General features: G+C 40.6%; 3 protein-coding genes across 4 annotated transcripts; 1 reads left to right on the forward strand and 2 right to left on the reverse strand.

Annotated features, from left to right (window-relative positions):
* The first annotated feature begins 3,146 nt into the window (after nt 1-3,146).
* Nucleotides 3,147-18,677, forward strand: tomm20b (translocase of outer mitochondrial membrane 20b). The gene is made up of 5 exons (XM_063882922.1): nt 3,147-3,394; nt 16,325-16,371; nt 17,024-17,105; nt 17,301-17,443; nt 18,079-18,677. The coding sequence occupies exons 1-5, from the start codon at nt 3,271-3,273 to the stop codon at nt 18,121-18,123; spliced, it is 441 nt and encodes a 146-aa protein (XP_063738992.1). The 5' UTR covers nt 3,147-3,270; the 3' UTR covers nt 18,124-18,677.
* Nucleotides 4,673-10,553, reverse strand: LOC134864108 (E3 ubiquitin-protein ligase TRIM21-like). Of its 2 annotated transcripts, none has more exons than XM_063882882.1 (2): nt 10,399-10,553; nt 4,673-6,967 (listed from the first exon to the last, which is right to left on the reverse strand). In XM_063882882.1, the coding sequence occupies exon 2, from the start codon at nt 6,963-6,965 to the stop codon at nt 5,328-5,330; it is 1,638 nt and encodes a 545-aa protein (XP_063738952.1). In that variant the 5' UTR covers nt 6,966-6,967; nt 10,399-10,553; the 3' UTR covers nt 4,673-5,327. The 2 variants fall into 2 exon arrangements, with proteins under 2 accessions (XP_063738952.1, XP_063738953.1); XM_063882883.1 differs by lacking the exon at nt 10,399-10,553 and adding an exon at nt 7,901-9,209.
* On the reverse strand, nt 12,130-15,976 carry LOC134864107 (E3 ubiquitin-protein ligase TRIM21-like). Its single transcript, XM_063882881.1, has 2 exons — nt 15,774-15,976; nt 12,130-15,009 (listed from the first exon to the last, which is right to left on the reverse strand). Exon 2 carries the CDS (start codon nt 15,005-15,007, stop codon nt 13,373-13,375), a length of 1,635 nt encoding a protein of 544 aa, XP_063738951.1. The 5' UTR covers nt 15,008-15,009; nt 15,774-15,976; the 3' UTR covers nt 12,130-13,372.
* Nucleotides 18,678-19,543: the final 866 nt, after the last annotated feature.

Consider the following 19,543-nt stretch of genomic DNA (forward strand, 5'->3'; position numbering starts at 1 on the left):
TGTGCTCTGGAGGTAAGGTGCAGTATGGTATGGTAACCTCCCCTGCTAGGCTTAATATATTTTAGTTATTTGATTGGTTGCATGCTAAAAGGTCATCAGCAAAGTTGAAAAATTCTGGTGTGTTGGGGAGAAACTTTGAGATTTTAGCCTCTGCAGACCATTTACATGCATTAAATCCTTTATAACATACTACAGGAAAGGGAAAACCCCCCAAAAAACGATTCAGGGTCTAGAACCAATTGGCCCTTCCTGTAGTTCAAGCACACACCTGTGTCAGTGAGGTGAAGTCACAGTCATGTTAAACCCATGCAGTGTGTGTGTGTGTGTGTGTGTGTGTGTGTGTGTGTGTGTGTGTGTGTGTGTGTGTGTGTGTGTGTGTGTGTGTGTGTGTGTGTGTGTGTGTGTGTGTGTGTGTGTGTGTTTCTGCTGTGCTGCACATACAGTACACACATTTCAGAGTAGTTCATTCATGCTGCAGTACGAGCTCTGACTGTTCAAATCCTAAACCATCAGGCCTACAAATATCAAGATATCACAGTATGACAGGATACAGACTTTACACACACTCACACCATTGGACTGTGTGTGGACGTGTTGGTGTGTGTTGGACTGTGACAGACTGAGTGTATTTTGAGAGTGTGTGTGTTTGATGGAGGCTGCTGTGGACCAACAGCTACCCCTGCAGACACATAGGAGTCCCTGCAGCTGTGTTTATCCTACTGTACCCATAATGCTACAGGGCATGATGCTTGTATCAGTGTGTTTGTGTCGGTGTGACTCAGCATCAGTGACACAGGAACATATTTAACACTTTGACTTTTATCAGGGGTGATCCCTGAGAGCAACCAACAGCTGCTGCAGCGAAGACGTGGACTGCTGCACATTTTGCTTGACCCGACAAAAAGTACATGGAGATGCATGAATGATTTATTTATTTTATGAATGAATCTTATTTGTTTAAAGGGCCAGTTCACCTCAATAAGGAGCAAATATTCTCTCACTTGATTACAGTTTAGGTTTTGCGAGGTACCAAGTGTTTTGTGATGAAATTAACCATTATTTATGAAGATAGTCTCTGGAGGTCAATGCATGTCCTGGATTAACAGTAGTGATGCAAATCCATCAACAAGTCAAATTAATAGACATGCATATTGACAATTGCAACTTGGAAATTAAGAGAAACTTGAAATAAATTAGGTAAAATAATAAAAATGAATTCCATAAATTGAACTCCTGGCAACGTCCCACCCATGTGACACCTCAACCTATCGTCCCCCATATACAGTCTGAGAGCTGAATCCCCTCCTGCAACAATGCATATGTGAATGCAACTTAACTGTTGAAGGTCACCGATTCAAGAACAGGAGGAAACAGTGTTTACTTTTCACTACGATGACATCCACCCCCTCAATCCGCTCACGTGTCATAGAAATCATTCACCTGATATGTCTTGGTGATATAAATGTTACCGGATTCTGGAAGAAAAACGTAAAACTGTGAATTTAAGTTTTCTGATTCCTCCACGAACGCAACATTTTACAGCCTACCTTTCCGTAGACTGTTGCCTGAGGATCTTTCTAGTTATTTTTTTAAGAGAAAAAAGTGTGATATTTGTTCTTATTATTATGTTATGTTCATCTCTTCTGACAAGTGACCATCAAAATACTACTTAAAAAAACTAACTAACTCAGTGATGGCGAATATTGATTACGACTTTACTCGTTGTCCGTGAACGCACCCTCCCCTGTCACTGACCGGGCGAGGTCCCCGGTTCGAGACCAGGCGGAAACATCTTATCTGCCATTAAATCAGTTCATCTCATGTACATCTTACAACTGAAATGTCTTGGTGACATAAAGGTTACCGGACATTTGTGGTATTTTGGACGAAAAAAGACTGCGGTCAAGCCAGCCACCACTTCGGAAACACGGTTATGATAGCCCACAGGTTTGACTTCGACGCACGTTATCCTATTAATTACTGTAGAGGCCTGTAAAAACTGCCTTCAAAACAAACGCACTTACTCTTACTTGTCAATAACAAACAGGCCTTAAACATACGTAAAATATAAATATATACCGGAGCTTAAATTAAGACATATATACTAAATAATGAAATCAATAATAATTTACTACCACTTTATAACTGAGTGAATACTTTCTCAAATTGAATTGCACAGCTGCTGCCCTCTAGTGGCTGACATTCATCCTTTCGTTGCTGAAACAATCATGAGGTCAACATAAAGGCAGCAACGGTAAATCCACACGTTTGTAAATGCAATTTTGCAAGAATAATTAAAAGGTGTATGACATGCACCTTTTAATAATTTTTAATACAGTTTTTTTAATACTGTGTCATAAAATCTGAATTTTAGTGGGGTGGAAGCAGAGGTAGAAAGTGCTCAGATGTAGCCTACTTAAGTAAAGGTACAAAAGTATTAGCATCGAAATATACTTAAAGTACCAAAGCTAAAAGTGCTCATTCTGCTGATTGGTCCATTTCTCAATCATATATATGAAGTGTTTTGATTATAATTATTGATGCATTAGTGTTATCAAAGCTGGTAAAGGTGCACCTAATTGTAATGACTTTGTATACTGCAGCTTGTGAATTTACTCCTGGTGTAACTTAAATTTGATTAAAGTGTTGTTTATATTTTCAGATCATTAATCCAAATCTGTAAAGAAACTAAAGGTATTTAAATAAATGTAACCTCTGACTTGGAGTAGAAGTACAAAGTAGCATAAAATGGAAATACTCAAGTAAAGTACAAGTATCTCTAAATTGTACATAAGTACAGTACTTGAGTAAATGTATTTAGTTACTTTACACCACTGCATAAATAGCATAAATTGAGACAATGTACAAAAATAGATCAATAAAAACATGATAAAAATTGTTTTGCAACATCAACGCCAGAACACACAGGGCAGGATTACAGATTAAACTGTGAAATAATTACAGTTGCAATTTAAAATCACCCTTAAAAATGTAAAAAATACATTGAGAAATGATTACAGACCAACCCTTCCTTTAGTACTCCACTATTACCTCCTTTACAGCTTTTTTAATCTGTGAAAACGTTTTTATTTTCCCATATTTCCAGTCAGGCGTTACTCCAGACAACTACAAGCTGTCAAACGGCCGGGTCCTCACGGGTCCTTCCTCTCCTGAGCCGCTCCACCAGTCCCTCTGACGGTTACCGACCACCGGAGAAAACACCGTAAATTAACCCGAAATCCTCCACTTACCGACCGGGTACCTGGAGATATGATGGGCGGGAGGACCAGTGCTCTGGCGGCCGGAGTGTGCGGCGCTCTGCTCGTCGGTTACTGCATCTATTTCGACAAAAAGAGACGGAGTGACCCCAACTTCAAGAACAGGCTGAGAGAGCGTGAGTGTTGACCTCTTCAGAATCACAATCAGAATACCGTTATTCAGATTCAGAATATGGACTCTTCATTCAGAATCAGCAAAAACAGAACTTCCTTGTTCAGGTTCTTCAGAATCAGAGGGCCTTTATTCGTCACACATAGGGGGACATTTACTTGTTTTCCTCATCTTCATCAGGCTTACGAGGTCCGGTCCGGTCCAGTGTGTTTCGACTAATGTCCATGCTTTTATCTTCAGTATACTCGACTAACTGCAATAGTGTCTTGTGGATAGTGGATCACATCAGTGCAGATCTGAGGTCTTTACACTGTCTTCCTGTCTGATTTCTGCTGCTGGTTTCGAAGCTACGAACCATCCAGAAATCTCAGGTCCTCTGGGACGGGTCTGCTCTCTGTCTCCAGAGTCAGAACTAAACATGGAGAAGTTATTATTCTCCAAATATTTGCCATAACTACACTTAAGCTACTGTGCACATGACAATAAAGCCTTGAATCTTGAATTGATCTTGAACAAACTACCACATGTGCACCATTTTAGTGTCAGCCATAAACTCAAATGTTTGGTCTTTCATGCAACTTGCAAACAACCCTAGAATGCAAATGTCCTCTGGTTGGGACAAACTGTCCTTTTGTGGCTACAATCACACCATGTTGTCTCACGCTTGTAAGAAAGGGTCGTAAATGTCGAATGAATGAACACATGTCATTTGAGTCCTCTAAAGGGACAGCTTGTTTCTCACCTTTTCTAGCATCCACACTCTGTTGTTGTCAATATTGTTTCGTTGAACATTGAATGAAAAGATTTAAGTTAAGAGGACACATGCTGAACTGATAAAGTATTCCAGATTCTTTTTCTGGTATGCAATTTGTAGATATTAGCAAGCTGATGTTGATTTGAGATGCATTTAATATATGAGAATTGGAGTTTGGTTCTGAATTGAAATCCTATTTATGAAGAGTTTGTTGATGTCAAACACACAATACTTATGTTTTTACATTTTATTTTCAGATGTTACTTAAGATGCTTCTTTTTGACTCCTTTCTGAAGATTGTTGTAGTTTTAGACCTTTAGTGGTTTTGACTGCGAAGGTACACAGCTTGTGTTCAGGTCTTCAGCACGCCCTAACCTGTGAGATTTCTCTTAAGTATCTGAAATATTATCTGGATCAAGGACTCATAATCTCCCCTTAAAGCTTAAAAAACCCTCAAGTTGAACAAACTGCCCTAGATCATCCTCACTGTTTCATTCAAGCGAGTGGACACAAACATTTCCTGCTTCAAATTAAAAGCCTCCCAACAGGTGGAGCACAGAGGAGCTTTTATTGTGAAGCAGCTTTAGGAATCACAATGCATCAGCAAATCACATATTCATTTTTTCTTCAACGCATAATCCATTTCAATATTTTAAAAGATGACAAATAATGCATGGAAACAATACAGACAAAATAGAAAATTGTGCAATCTTCAATAACATTTTCCATTTACTTTTATAGCTGGTATACAAATGACACATATTGAATTCAGCATGACATATTGGGCTGCTCTAGGAAGAGTCATTTCTTCTAGAAGTGAAAATGAATGTCTGTTGTTTGAGCGGATGTTCTCAACATGTGTATCACAATGCAGAGTTGATCAAAATGATGTGTTGCCCATGTATTGTGATGCATATGATAAACACAATGTTTACAATGTGTGAATCAATCAACACAGTGAATAGATTAGGTAGAAAATAAGATGTATATTAACATTAAGTTCCATTTTGGAATTCAATACATGAAAGAAGGATAGGTCATTTACCACAGGATACTTGAAACCTTGAAACCTTGAAACTTATTGTGTAAAAAATCAAATGGAAACTAAACAGTTTTGCCACTAAATATGTAAATTTGTTCCCTTGAATGAAAAACAAATCAATACATGGAATAAGATGAGTGATTAGTTTACACTGACAGGAGAAATGGTCAGAGGTACATGGTTTTTTCTGTCAAAACCACCAGGACTGAAGTATGGGTAGATTTTCCCATTGAAGGCGCAGCCAGTAAAGGAGTAGATCAGAGCTGCAGCATCTACATCATAAAAGGAGACCAGACCCTCCTCATAATCCACAAACACCCCCACCTTCTGAGGCTGAGACTTTAGAGAGAGAAGGACTTGGGCCCCATCATGAGCTTTGTACTCTTTTCCATTTCTCAACCATATAGTCCAGTTACCGCACTGAGGGCTCAGTTGGACTTTTCCCTTCCTGTTGATCGACTCTCTGGCCACTCCTAATTCCCAGTTTGTCTTCCTTCTAACTTGAACCTCGTAGTAAAATGTTCCTGAAGAGAAACTCTGCTCTGCTAGGAGGCAAACACAATCAGAAAATCTCTCTGGATTGTCTGGGAGATCCCTCCTTACGTTACCAGGACTTGCTTGTTTTTTATCAGGAGACAGGAAGATTTCAGGATTTGCTGTGTCGGGATCAAAAGTCAAGTCCACTGCGTACTTCTGGACCTTCTTCAGCTCAGCCTCCATCAGTTCCCTCATTATTAAACTTAGTGAATCCTTCACCTGAGCCACTGCTCTCCTCACGGCGCCCACATATGATGGATGGAAGCTGACACTTGTCCAGTCTTTGGTGGGTGGTCGGTGTTGGATTTTTAGGGACTGGACACCCTGGAGAAAATCAAGGTGGTCATCACATTGTGAAAGACGCTCTATCTCAGCGCCTCTCTTTTGCAGCTTAGAGGATTCTTGTTTAAGGTCTTTGATGAAAGTATTTGCCTGTTTTTCTGTTGTTTTGTGCTTCCTCTTTACCGTGTCAATAAGTTGGTTCAGTTGTCTCTCAGTGGACTCCATAAGAGCAGTTAAGACCTGAACACCTTCCCCTATCTCTCTGTCTGCTTCTTTTTCACTGAAGTCGACTGAGTGTTTGAAATCCTTAATCTTCTTTCTTCTTGTCTGGATCATCTGCTGATTTTCAGCCTGCGTCTTCAGCAGCGCTGCTTTCTTTTCCTCGTATTCTTCTTTGAGAGGAACCACATCATGCATCTTGTGGTCTGAAACATGGCAGAGCTCGCAGACACATGTCTGGTCGGTCTTACAGAACAGCTCCAGAGGTTTACCGTGCGTCGTACAGATCCTGTTTTCCAGGTTCTCCACAGGGTCGATCAGCTGATGACTTTTCAGGCCCGACATTGTCAGATGAAACACCAGGTGAGTCTCACAGTATGAGGTCAGACACACCAGGCAGAACTTCAGGGCCTTCAGTTTGGTTTCAGTGCAGACATCACAGGGAACTTCTCCTGGTTTGAAGACTTGTTGCTCTGAGCTGCTGCTGCTGGCTTTCTGGGGAGCAGACTCTCTGAACTGAGCGACCGTTTCAGAAAGTAAAGTGTTGACTGTCAAACCAGGTCTTATGGTAAACACCTCCATACACATGGGACACTGGCACTTGTTGTCACCTATATCCCAGTGTTCAGTGATACAGTCTTTGCAGAAGTTGTGTCCACATGGTATAGTGACTGGATCAGTGAACACATCCAGGCAGATGGAGCAGAGGAACTGATCTTCAGATAGCAGGCAGCTAGCCATATCTGCACATTGAGAAAAAAGTGAAGAAGATGTTTTATTTGCAGACATCTTGATCATTCAAGGCACATGCAGGAATTGCTTTATGCAATAAATGTAAAACAATCATAAAACTGCATTCAATGAGGATAATTGACGCTTTCCTGATGCCTGAATAGACAAACAAGCAGTGTATTGAATCCAGTGTAGTGGATCAGGGCATCCCCAACATCAGGGTAGACTTCTTTCTGGTCTGTCTAACACAGGTAGAGTTGATTTCAAGAAATTGGAAATGATCCGGCTGCTCACTTGTTAGCTGTTGCTTTGACTACCTGCGATTTGAAAGCCCTCTGTTAACTCTTTAATTCTTTAAGTAAGCAAATGTACATTGTGATTCAAACCGAGCGATAGTGCAGTGGTTACAGGACTACATGTTGCTTTAAGATTTGATAGTTTAGTAAATGCAGTCCCCACAACCGGTCCCACTAAAGAGTGATGGCTAATGCAGATTTCTAGCTGGAATCAATGTTTACTTTAGCAAACTGCCATCTAGCCAAGTTTAAAATACAAACATGTAAGCGTGATTCTGTTCCTCCTAAATGTTTAATGTTGTAGGGACAAAATAAATTGCCAATGATGCATAACCAAGCTAAAGACAAAAATATATGGTGTCAATATTTGTAGGCTAAACAGGCCGAAACTCACTCAGCCAGTCCAACGTCTACCAGTAACAACACTTCAAATGCCAACCGCTGCCATAGAGAAGGCCGCTCCCAGTGTGCTGAAGCTTGTATTTTACCTGTAGGAGATTGGGTTAGAATATGTCTGACATATTCTATAAAAAGCTAATGGTTGTATACTTTTGATAAATTACAAAAATGCACAACAAGTGTATCAGGATTGACTTCAAACTAAAAAATACAAATATAGTTAAACGTTATTACTGTAGCTCTACTCACCCGTGCAGCGGAGACCCTGATGTGTTGAGTAACACTAATATTTATTTAGAGAACGTCTCCTGTGGAAACACTTCAACACTTGCAGACCTTGAGTTTGATGTGACGATTATCACATTGCTATGTAGCCCTTCCAGTTTGCCCCGCCTCTTACTGCAGCTCTTTTGGTTAAGTGTTATCTTCCTCATGTTAAGACATTATTAAAGTGACATACACATTTTCCCCTGAGCTGTAAGATGTGAATTTTTGGTTCACACATAATGAAAAGCCAGCCCACATTTCCGATATGACGTCAAGTCCGCAGCAAATCTGGATCAGCTCCGTTGTACCCCCGTTTTTAGAGATGTGGGTAAGGAGGTAAAGAGAGAGGGTTGTATTTTCTTTACACCATATTTAGATATAAAAGACATCAAAAGGTGCATTTTGCACAATAGTTGACCTGTAAATGCCCCACCCAGAGGCCTGACGCTTAGTTTCAGCAGAGGAGAGTTGTCTGTCTGTTGTTTTATTATTCATTATTTTGAGACTTTTAAAGGATACACAGCTGCTGCATCAACATTCATAGGCTATAGTTTATTCTTAATATGAAGAAAGGAAAATTGAAATATCATGTTGCTTTCTGAAACACTGTTCACATTATCCTCTGTACTGATAGAGTTTGGCAGAGTCTCTGTTGTAGAGAAAACCTGATGAACGCAGTTAGTTTTAGGTTCCTATTGAGGGAAACACATTGGTATTTTCCCTCTCCACCAGTACCTTTTAGCCCAAAGAATCTTACTGGATAATGAGGATCATTAATGGAAGCATTGTGAGGGTCATTAGAAAATATAAACTGTTCTACCAGGTGTATTTTTTACCTCCAACTAAAACCCCTTGACATATTTGACAAAGAGATATGCAGGGAGCATGGTCATTGTTGACCTATTCAATAGACCACCATTCAAAAACCCATTTGTCCTACATGAGAGCTTATCCTTTATGTCACAAATAATGGTTTACAGCAAAGTGACTCCGTGCTCGCCTTTCCTTTGTGTCGTGCTCCATCCAGTGGACACTATGTGCTGTAACACCAGGAAGTGGTGTACGTGCACGCTGGTGTTACTGAAGTACAACAAGCAAAATGACAATGAACTCAGCCTTATATGGTAGTATCCTGTTAGAACGGCTTTAAATACCATAGTATTATTTTTACAATACCATTTATTGACTATTTTTAAGTTTGTCTTGAACGGCCTTGTGAGGATTTTCATTCATTACTTTGAGCAACAAATAAAACAGCAGTTATTGTGGTTTAGATTCTAAAATCAGATCAATGTAATCATCCTTACCTTAATATACACAAATACTGTGCTTTAAACCACTTCAACAAAAAATAAGGCTATTTAGCATGTTTTTAAATGTGTAAAACTTGCCTGATTTATAAATTGCTTTTGATCCCTGACATACAACACCCCATCATGTTCCCTGTTGTTTCCTGTCAGCTGAAATAACACTGAACACACAAACAACAAAGACCTAGTGTATTTATTTTATTAATCAAAATTGTGTTTGTCAAGATTGTTGTTTTGGATGAAAAGGCAAAATATATATAATCCGTTTCACATCGACTTCTATTTTAGTTCAATGATTTTTGAAGATGTGCTCGGAGGTCATGGTCGTTTGAGAAGGCATTTTTTCAAACGAAGAAAAGAGGGTTTTGTGTATGCATGAGTTTTAAATTGAGAACCTTGGAAGAGGTGTATTCTAGCTTTTTGCACACCCTTGTATTCATGTGACCCTCATCACATTTCACCCAGCTGTTTCTACCACCTAATTGGAATGATATTATTGACTCAAAAATGATCGTATTTCTTCCGCTGAGAAAAAACCAAACTCCGTTCCGCGACGCACCAACGGCTGGGACTACGAGAACAACAACTTTACGGCAGCACTGATCAACGCTTTCTGTAACTGTTCAAATCTGTTTACAGTTTCTGATCCAATAACAAGTCCTTAAATGCTGCAGAGCCCACACCGTGTTCCTGTTAGTGTTTACTTCCTGACTGTCTTCTGATGATTTATCTGACGTCCAGCGCTCCGTATTCGAACCTCTCTTGATCATTCTTAGCTACGGCCATTACAGTCCTCGACAGCGGCCGGTGTGTTCTACTATTTGCAACGTGTCAAATGTTCTGAATTTACACGAACATTTAGAATCAGAATCGAGTATTCAACTAAACCGCGCAATAAAGTTTGATGACGTGTTTTTGAATTATATTCTCTGAGTTTTGTCTCGTAACAAGCCATGAGCCACTGTGACCATTTCACTCTGGCAAACCAGCAATGAAAGTGTATTTTGGCCGATCATTTTCTTATTGAAAAATAACAGTGCTCTGTTTACTGTGCGACCATATCGATTCACTTCCTCTTGCTGCTTCACATTAAAAGCCTCCAACTGTTCCTCTAATAGAAAGATTTTAATCCTGCTTGTTTGCAGAGTAAATATGATCAGCTGTACTCACCAGTGTTTGACAGACTGTGCTGTGTTGTTGAGAAAGATCTGATGAACTCAGTTTGTATTTTCTTTAGACAGAAAGAGAGACTGGTCCCGACTGCAGTGTGGCTGCCTCTCTGACACACTTAACTTTCGTTTCCTGAGTGTCTTTCCGGTGTTGTTCCTCCTCTCACTGCAGCTGGTTGTGTTTCCTGCCTTTGATCTGCATGGGTATTGAGACTTAATTCCATTGTAGTACTTAAGGTAAAGATAACATACCACCATCAAATGTACAATATGTATACACTCTGACGTTGCGTTGTTGTTGTTTAAGTCCGTGGTGCCAGCTTGTATATGGGCGTCATGTTCTCGGCAGAATTGGTATTATATACAAGATCAGCGCCACAGTTTTTACCCTCATTCTATATTTTTGTAGAAAAACCCTGCATAAGTATATTTAAAGACACTGCAATCGATTCAAACGTAGGACATGATGTTGATTCAGCGTTTTGTATCACAACTAGTTTTATAAGAATATGGCAAAACTACAGGAAGTACCGTATTTTCCGGACTATAGGGCGCACTGGATTATAAGGCGCACTGTCAATGAATGGTCTATTTTCGAAATGTTTTCATATATAAAGCGCACCGGACTATAAGGCGCATTAAGCGAAATGTTGTTACCTCCAGCGTTGTTATGCTCTATACCGTAGTGAAGAGCAGCTGGGTATGTGACACTCTGAGGAAAGAGGAGGGGGAAACAGCGGAGCTGGAGTAATGCTTTTTTATTGTCTTCACCGACAACGCAGCCAACCTGGCAACAACTTCACTTTCCCAAAACTACTTCTTCCGCACACACACGCCCACCCCGCATGTCGCTCTCCTACACACTCCTTTTCTACATGCCGTAAAACGGATACATATTATATAATTATTAATTATATAACAGAAACAAAACAGTCAGATAAGTCAGTAATAAGTTCAGTTATAACACGTAAAATACGTATCATTGATTCATTAATGTTGAATTCTCTCCCAGCTGCTCTATTCCCATGTTCTACTGCGTGACTGATAGCCTCGAGTTTGAAGTCCGCGTCGTAAGCGTGTCTCTTGACCGGTGCCATTTGGTGCAACTCCGCGACGCTCCTGACTACGGTAGCCGTAATGCTGCAAGCGGTGCGGCTTTGTAGTTTACCAAAGTCGTACTAAAACATTTTGACAGAGCGCCGTGAGAGCTGTGTACCACACAAAATCACTTCGAGGTCAGTAAGCACAACCAGCATTACCGTAATCCATATATAAGGCGCACTGGATTATAAGGCGCGCTGTTGTTTTTTGAGAAAATGTAAGGCTTTTAAGTGCGCCTTATAGTCCGGAAAATACGGTAAATGGTAGGGCTCAAGTCAAACTGTGATATCCTGGAAAATTGTCCTTTAATCAAACCCCATTTTTCCTTTTATAGTTGTTGGTATGAGTAGTTGTTAACTGTATTTAAACTCAGTAGTTAGTTGCATATTATTAAAGAGTAGTAGTTGTGATAGTGACTGCCTTCCCTATAAGTGAAGTCGATCTCACTGATATCAGCCCCACTGGTTTCTTATTCAATATCCAATCAGTCCTAGTGGAAACAAACAGTTTATCCCACAAGCTCCTCACACTAAAAGCCATCAACAGATGAAATGTAAGTTATCTTTTGAATGTGAATACCCTCAGGAAGTTTATGAAACACAAATGATGTCCAATGATGCCTTCTCAGACCTTGTGTTCAACATTCAGTTTATTTGACAGTTTTTTTAACTCACAATCACACATTTACAGGTTTCTTTGATTCATAAGAGATTTTACCAGTATTCACTATAAAACCTGGCATGTGAAAATACAAAGAAGCAGTTATTAACCAACAATTTTCCACTCAAATGAGGATGTATCATATTATCAAGCAGTATAACTATCACACATATGTATTATGTAGACACTAGGGGCACGTAATGGGGTTTTCTCCTAAATCAACCTTTATGACACGACATTAAACATGTGTTTTGCTCATCGATTCAAACTTCAGCTCGACAAATGTGGTGAAACAATGGCTCCTTCTTGAAGTTACACTAAATATCTGTGGCTTTATAAAAACGTTAGTACAGATATTCTCCATATGTGTTAGAATAAAGTGTTGAAGAGATAATTGTTGAGTAGATTAATGCCTCCACTTATGTGGTGTATACACAAAGAATCCAACAATATGTAAATCAATCACCACAGTATACTTATTATGTAGAAAAATAAGATGAAAGCCGATACCGATGTTAAGAATAACATTTTTGCCGATGTTATACTATGTAACCTGTAACGGTAGCACAATGCAGACTAAGGCAGCCTATCCCTTTAAGAGAGAGATTGGGGGATACGTGTGTGCGTGTGTAAGCGCGAGAGAGCGGTTGAGCCAGCCATAGTAAGTTTCTGGAAGTTAACGGGAGTAGCAGCAAGTATAACAAAGTCACAAATATACACGACGGCCTCCCAAGAACACTGAAGAATGGATTTAATTTACAGATCCTCCAGACACCCGCTACACGGGGCAGAAGTCCTGCAGCATGCGCAGCGTGCAGCAGCAACTCTTCACAGAGGAGAGGAGAGGAGAGGAGAGGAGAGGAGAGGAGAGGAGAGGAGAGGGGAGGGGAGGGGAGGGGAGGGGAGGGGTGAGGAGAGGAGAGGCCCCCCCCCCCCCGAATGACTTTAAAGTTACGGCAGACCTACAGTCACTTTTCTAATCCTTTAAAATGATGCCCTGACTTCAGATTTGGTCCGTCAGATTTAAAAACAACGACGCTAATGCGACTTCTCCTGGTCACGTAGCAAAACATAAACATCGGTGCCTTATTTTGCTGATGTGCCGATGGTGGTAAATAGGACTAACATCAACCGATGTCTCACCGATGTATCGGTGCATCCCTAGTTTTGATACATGTGTTCCCTTGAATCAATACATGAAATCAGATGAGTGTTTAGCTGACAGGAGAGATGATCAGAGGTGCAGTGTTTTTACGGCCATATTTAGAACCAGGACTGAAGTATGGGTAGAGTTTCGCAGTGAAGGAGCAGCCAGTGAAGGAGTACATCAGAGCTGCAGCATCTACATCATAAAAGGAGACCAGACCCTCCTCATAATCCACAAACACCCCCACCTTCTGAGGCCGAGATTTCAGATAGAGACGGACTGGAGGATCTTCCATAGCATCATACTCTATTGCCTTTGTCAACCATATAGTCCAGAAACCATCTTCTGGGCTCAGTGTGATATCTCCTTTCCTGTTGATCGATTGTCTGGCCACTCCTAAATCCCACTCAGTCTTTCCTTTAACTTGAACCTCAAAGTAAAATCTACCTGAAGAGAAACTCTGCTTTCCTAAAACACTATTTCTATCAGAAAATCTCTCTCGGTTGTTCGGGAGATTCTTTTCCACATCACCATCACGGACTTGTTTTCCATCACTGGACAGGATGAGGTAAGGATTTGCTGTATCAGGATCCAGAGTCACCTCCACTGCATATTTCTGGACCCTCTTTAGCTCAGCCTCAAGAAGCTTCTTCATTTCTTTACTGAACGTCTCCTCCACCTGAGCCACAGCCCTCATCACAGTCCCTTCATATGATGATGGAGGGATGCTGACCTTTGTCCAGTCCTTGGTGGGTGATGGGTATTGGATGTTTAGGGACTGGATACCCTGGAGAAGATGGAGGGGGTCTTCAGATCGTGAGAGATGCTCAACCTTTGCACTTCTCTTCTGCAGCTCAGAGATTTCCTGTTCCAGCTCTTTGATGAAATGTTCAGCCTGTTTTTCTGTTGTTTTCTGCTTCTCTTCGATCGTGTTGATGAGATTGGCCTCGCCTCTCTCAACAGACTCCTTCAGAGCGGTGAAGACCTGAACCCCTTCTGCTATCTCTCTGTCTGCTTCTTCCTTACTGACGTCGACTGATCGTTTGATCTCCTGAATCTTCAGTTGTCTCTTCTGGATCATTTCCTGAATTCTAGCCTCTTTCTTTCCTAGCGCAGCCTTCTTCCCTTCATATTCTTCTTTGAGAGGAACCACATCATGCATCTTGTGTTCTGAAACAGTGCAGAGCATGCAGACACATGTCTGGTCGGTCTTACAGAACAGCTCCAGAGGTTTATCGTGCTTCGGACACATCCTGTCTTCCAGGTTCTCCACAGGGTCGATCAGCTGATGTCTTTTCAGGCCTGACATTATCAGATGAGGCTCCAGGTGAGTCTCACAGTAGGAGGTCAGACACACCAGGCAGGACTTCAGCGCCTTCAGTTTGGTTTCAGTGCAGACGTCACAGGAAACTTCTCCTGGTTTGAAGACGTGTTGCTCTGAGCTGCTGCTGCTGGCTTTCTGTTGAGCAGACTCTCTGAACTGAGCAACCATCTCAGAGATGAAAGTGTTGATGTACAGCTCAGGTCTTGTGTTGAACTCTTTTTTACACAGGGGACACTGACACCTGTCACTTCTATCCCAGTGTTTGGTGATGCAGTTTTTGCAGAAGTTGTGTCCACATGGTATAGTGACTGGATCAGTGAACAAATCCAGACAGATGGAGCAGAGGAACTGATCTTCAGACGGCAGGTAGCTAGCCATATCTGCAGACATAATGAGAAAGAAAAGAAAAACAACATCTGAATCATCATTTCATATTATACATGTTTTGATCACTATATTTTTATTAAAACATATTCTTATTAAAGTGAATTCTTTTCTGTTTTTCTCTTGTACCAAACCATGAGCACCACCATTCAATCTCAATTTTTTGGGGGGGGAGTTTGGACTTTAAGTCTGAATCCTGAGTAAGAAATCTAGCCAGTAATTTTTTCTGACTTTATTCCCATATGATTGGGGTCAAATGTGACAACAAATTGTCACATTTGACCCCAATCATATGGCATAAAGTCAGAAAAAAATAGAACTGCGACTTTAGAAAGAAAATTATTCTAAATTCTGAGTTCGAAACAAAAACAAGGGTCACATTTGATCCTAATCCCCTGAGAATAATGTTAGGAAACGTTGAAAACCGAGCCGACAGTTTTCTCCGAATTTTGTCTTTAATCTCAGATATAGCCCTAATCATCAATATACTTTATCAAAGGAGGAAATGAGTAAAAGCATTATGAAAGATAGCAGGGAAGTACAAGTAAAGCATATGTAAAAGTCTCAGATTCACTAACTGGTATGAAAAGTAATAGAGCTGACACAAAGAGACAGTTTATAGCTGTTAAAGTTGACTTGTGGCCAACGTAGTTATATTGTTAGCCATAAAACAAAAATGGTGGAGCCCTCGCCTGAGTAGAGCTGAAGTTGTGTGTTAATCCTGCTTGTTTGCAGAGTAAATATGATCAGCTGTACTCACCAGTGTTTGACAGACTGTGCTGTGTTGTTGAGAAAGATCTGATGAACTCAGTTTGTATTTTCTTTAGACAGAAACAGAGACTAGTCCCGACTGCAGTGTGGCTGCCTCTCTGACACACCTAACTTTCGTTTCCCGAGTGTGACGTGTCTTTTCCCGGTGTTGCTCCTCCTCTCACTGCAGCTGGTTGTGTTCCCTCCCTCTGATCTGCTTGGGTATTGAAAAATACCAGGTTTTCTCTGATGGTAAGAGGGACTAAAGGTGGTGCTTTAAAAGTGGGAGGAGTTGGGTGGGTTAAAAGCTGTTTCTCATCTTCATTATGAGGAACGTTTTCTCCGTTTTACTTTAATCAGAAGAGTTCAGTCACATTTATTGGACACTCATGTCCATAATCATGTGATAATCCACAAAGTTAAAGACTTATTTCCATGGTACTTAATGGACTTGAACTACACTGACTTCCTGTCTCCCACTGCATCAAGTACAAAATCCATCCCAAATCCATTTCTTGGTGAATTAATTTGAATTTCAACTTTTTTGTGTTTCTGTGGCAGGAAGGAGAAAGCAGAAGGTAGCCAAAGAGAGGGCGGGCATGGCAAAGGTGAGCACAAACAAGTGTTAGCGTGTTGTAACTCTTCCTGTTATCTCCTGTCAATCATTTACAGAAGGCTTCATGGTAAGAGGACAAAAATAGGAAAGTTGCGAAATATATTAAAATATTTCTCAGTGTTCAAACATTAATTATTATTATTATTAGTATTATTATTATTATTACAAAAGTTATTCTAATAACTTAGTTAAATATCTAATAAATATATTATTAATTAATTATTATTATTTTTATGATGTGTTATTATTTTTGAATTATCCAATTATTATTATTATTATTATTAATATTATTATTATTATTTAATGATAATAATATTATTATTATTATTATTATTATTATTATTATTATTATTATTATATTGAAGTGGAAGCAGAAGCTTTTTTTAGGTTTTTATTTCAAAGGCATAATCTCTTTACTTCCTCTGTTAGTCTTTTATTTTATATTATGATTTACCTAGTTTTGCTCCTCTTTATTGTGTTGCATTGTTGGAGGAGCCTGGGCCTCTAAGATTCCCTTTGCCAAAACTGTTCTGTATTGAGTGTGCATTTCACAGTCAGTGTTTGCATCTTCAGAAGTTTGAGCTGGTGACTGTTCACTCAGAAACAGTTCTACTTCCTGTTGCTGACTGCTGTCTGTCCCGCAGCTCCCCGACCTGAAGGACGCTGAGGCGGTGCAGAAGTTCTTCCTGGAGGAGATCCAGCTGGGGGAGGAGCTGCTGGCTCAAGGTAACATCCACAGACACCTACACACAACCTATAATAATTGAAACCTCTTTGAAGAGCCATTTGCACGCAAAGTTTTGTTTACTTTTGATATTTCATGTATGTTCTCCTGATAATACTTCTGCATTTTTACTTAATTAACCTGTGTTTTAAGTAAGGTGTCGGAGTACTTCATCCAGCTCTGTCTTCTCTCCACAGGAGACTATGAGAAAGGCGTGGACCACCTGACCAACGCCATCGCAGTGTGTGGGCAGCCCCAGCAGTTGCTGCAGGTGTTGCAGCAGACTCTGCCTCCACCCGTCTTCCAGATGCTGCTCACCAAGCTGCCTAGCATCAGCCAGGTAAACCCGACCCAAAGTCTTAACTAAACCAAATCAAACTGCTGCTGTTGCACCAGGTAGCACATTTACCCGCTGGGAAACGTCCTTTGTCCAGGCAAAATGTCTTAGGTTTGGACAATTTAAAAAGAAAGGAATCATGTTCTAACATCTTCTCTTGCCTCAGTATAGAATAAAACATATGCTATTTCTCCACCTGTCTATCCATAAACACCAAATCACCGGTTGGTTCAACCTTCAAGACAAAAGCATAAAAATACTGAAACTATTTTTTTATGTTTAACTGTTAAATACAAAACAAATCTCGTTAGCGCCAACACTGTTTTTGGACCTCTGATAGTCTTCCTGTTCTACGAGCAATTTAAAATAAATAAACAACACAATTAAAGGTCAAACAAGCCAGTATGAGATCAGGAGAGAGAAATTCCCTCTGGGATTTGAGCCTTTTTGCAGACCATTTACATGCATCAAAACCTATAGAACACACAAGGAAAGGGAAAACCACAAAGAGCAATATTCCACAACTAGTTATACTTCAAAAACCTGCATAATATAACACAGAAACCCCTCCCTGACTCCATCTTCATCCTGATTGGTTGCTTCCTCTCTATTAACTCTTGGTGTTTCCTGTCCTGCAGCGTATCGTGAGTGCACAGAGTCTGAGCGAGGACGATATAGAGTGAGAGGATCCAAAGGAAACAACCCCTTCCTTCTCCTCCTCCTCCTCCTCCTCCTCTCATGACGACCTTCCAACGCCTCGGCCTACATCACTCGGGCCGACGTCCATCACTTCCCATCGAGGTGTCCTCTAGGGAATTAGTTTTTTATTCCAGCTTTATCCATGACAGTAGTGTCTGTTTGTTTTTTTACTTAAACTACCCGTTTTGGGGTATGAAGAGTTTCCTTATCATAACTGCCAGAGAAATATAGAGTGCCCGTCCCCCTCTCCGCCATGGCTCTGATAGACTGGACTGGGAGCTGGTGTAGCTCTCATCCTGACCGCATCATGTTTCAGGTTTACACTGCAGCCCTTGATCTTACTGCTTTTCAATTATCAGCGATAGAAAGTTACACACATCTTCTCTCTGCTCCACAAATTATTTATTGTTTTTTGTTATCAGTCGTCTTTCTGTTCAGTCTTGGAAACGCTTTAAAAAAAAAAGGTTACGAAATGTTTTGCTCATTTTAAAGAGGACGACCCTCTTTAGAAAATACAATAAAAACTGGTAACAAACAAGGACGTTGTTTTTGTGAGTTTGTTTTATTTCGTTGAACGTCGTTGGGGGGAAGGGAAGCAACACAAAAAGGTAAATTCCCAAACCAAAAAGATACAGACAACAAAAACAAGGTGGCCTATCGGGTGCTGTTCAACACAAATGAAGCTCAGGGCAAGTTCAAGCAGGACGACTGGATGTACATCCATTCACTCCACAGCTCATAATTGGTGTTATCGTTTAACCAATTACACTTCAGCACAATCCCCACCAGCCATGCAGTCAAAACTTTAAAATCGTCTCCTCCTCTTCTGCAGTCAGCTGTGAGTTCAGGTCAAATTGAACAACCTCACTCCCCTAGTGGTTTACCTAAATGACAATAAGCCACTCTCGTGTGACGAACCTCCTGAAAGTAATCTAGCACGTATTATTATTCATAATCCAGAGAAATTGAACGGCTGCATGCCTTTAATCTACTCTGTCTTTTTCATCACACTGCGCTTTCTGCTTTTAAACCCACCTGCTGCAGAGACCTGACCGCTACTCACTTTGAACTTTAATATTGACTCACTCGTCACCAGCGCGCATTGCATCCTGGGATATGGTGGACCGCGGAGGATACATCAGATGCAGAGCTATATAGATAGCTCTGATCTGATGTATCCTTCGGAGGAGTCTTTGTCTTTTTTCATTCTCTCGGGGGAAGTGATGCAAGCGGTCTACAAATGCAGCCTTTGAAGGATGCGGCCGTTCAGTTGAGACACGGCTTGTATGCGCGAAAGCACCAGGACAGAACTCTGAGATTCACTTTTGTCTACACAATTTCTGGCTTATACTTTTTGTACTTTTAGAAGGTTTTCTAATGCGTGACTTTTACTTGCTGGGATTA

Source organism: Eleginops maclovinus, chromosome 5 (assembly GCF_036324505.1).
Source record: "Eleginops maclovinus isolate JMC-PN-2008 ecotype Puerto Natales chromosome 5, JC_Emac_rtc_rv5, whole genome shotgun sequence".
Lineage (NCBI taxonomy): Eukaryota > Metazoa > Chordata > Actinopteri > Perciformes > Eleginopidae > Eleginops > Eleginops maclovinus.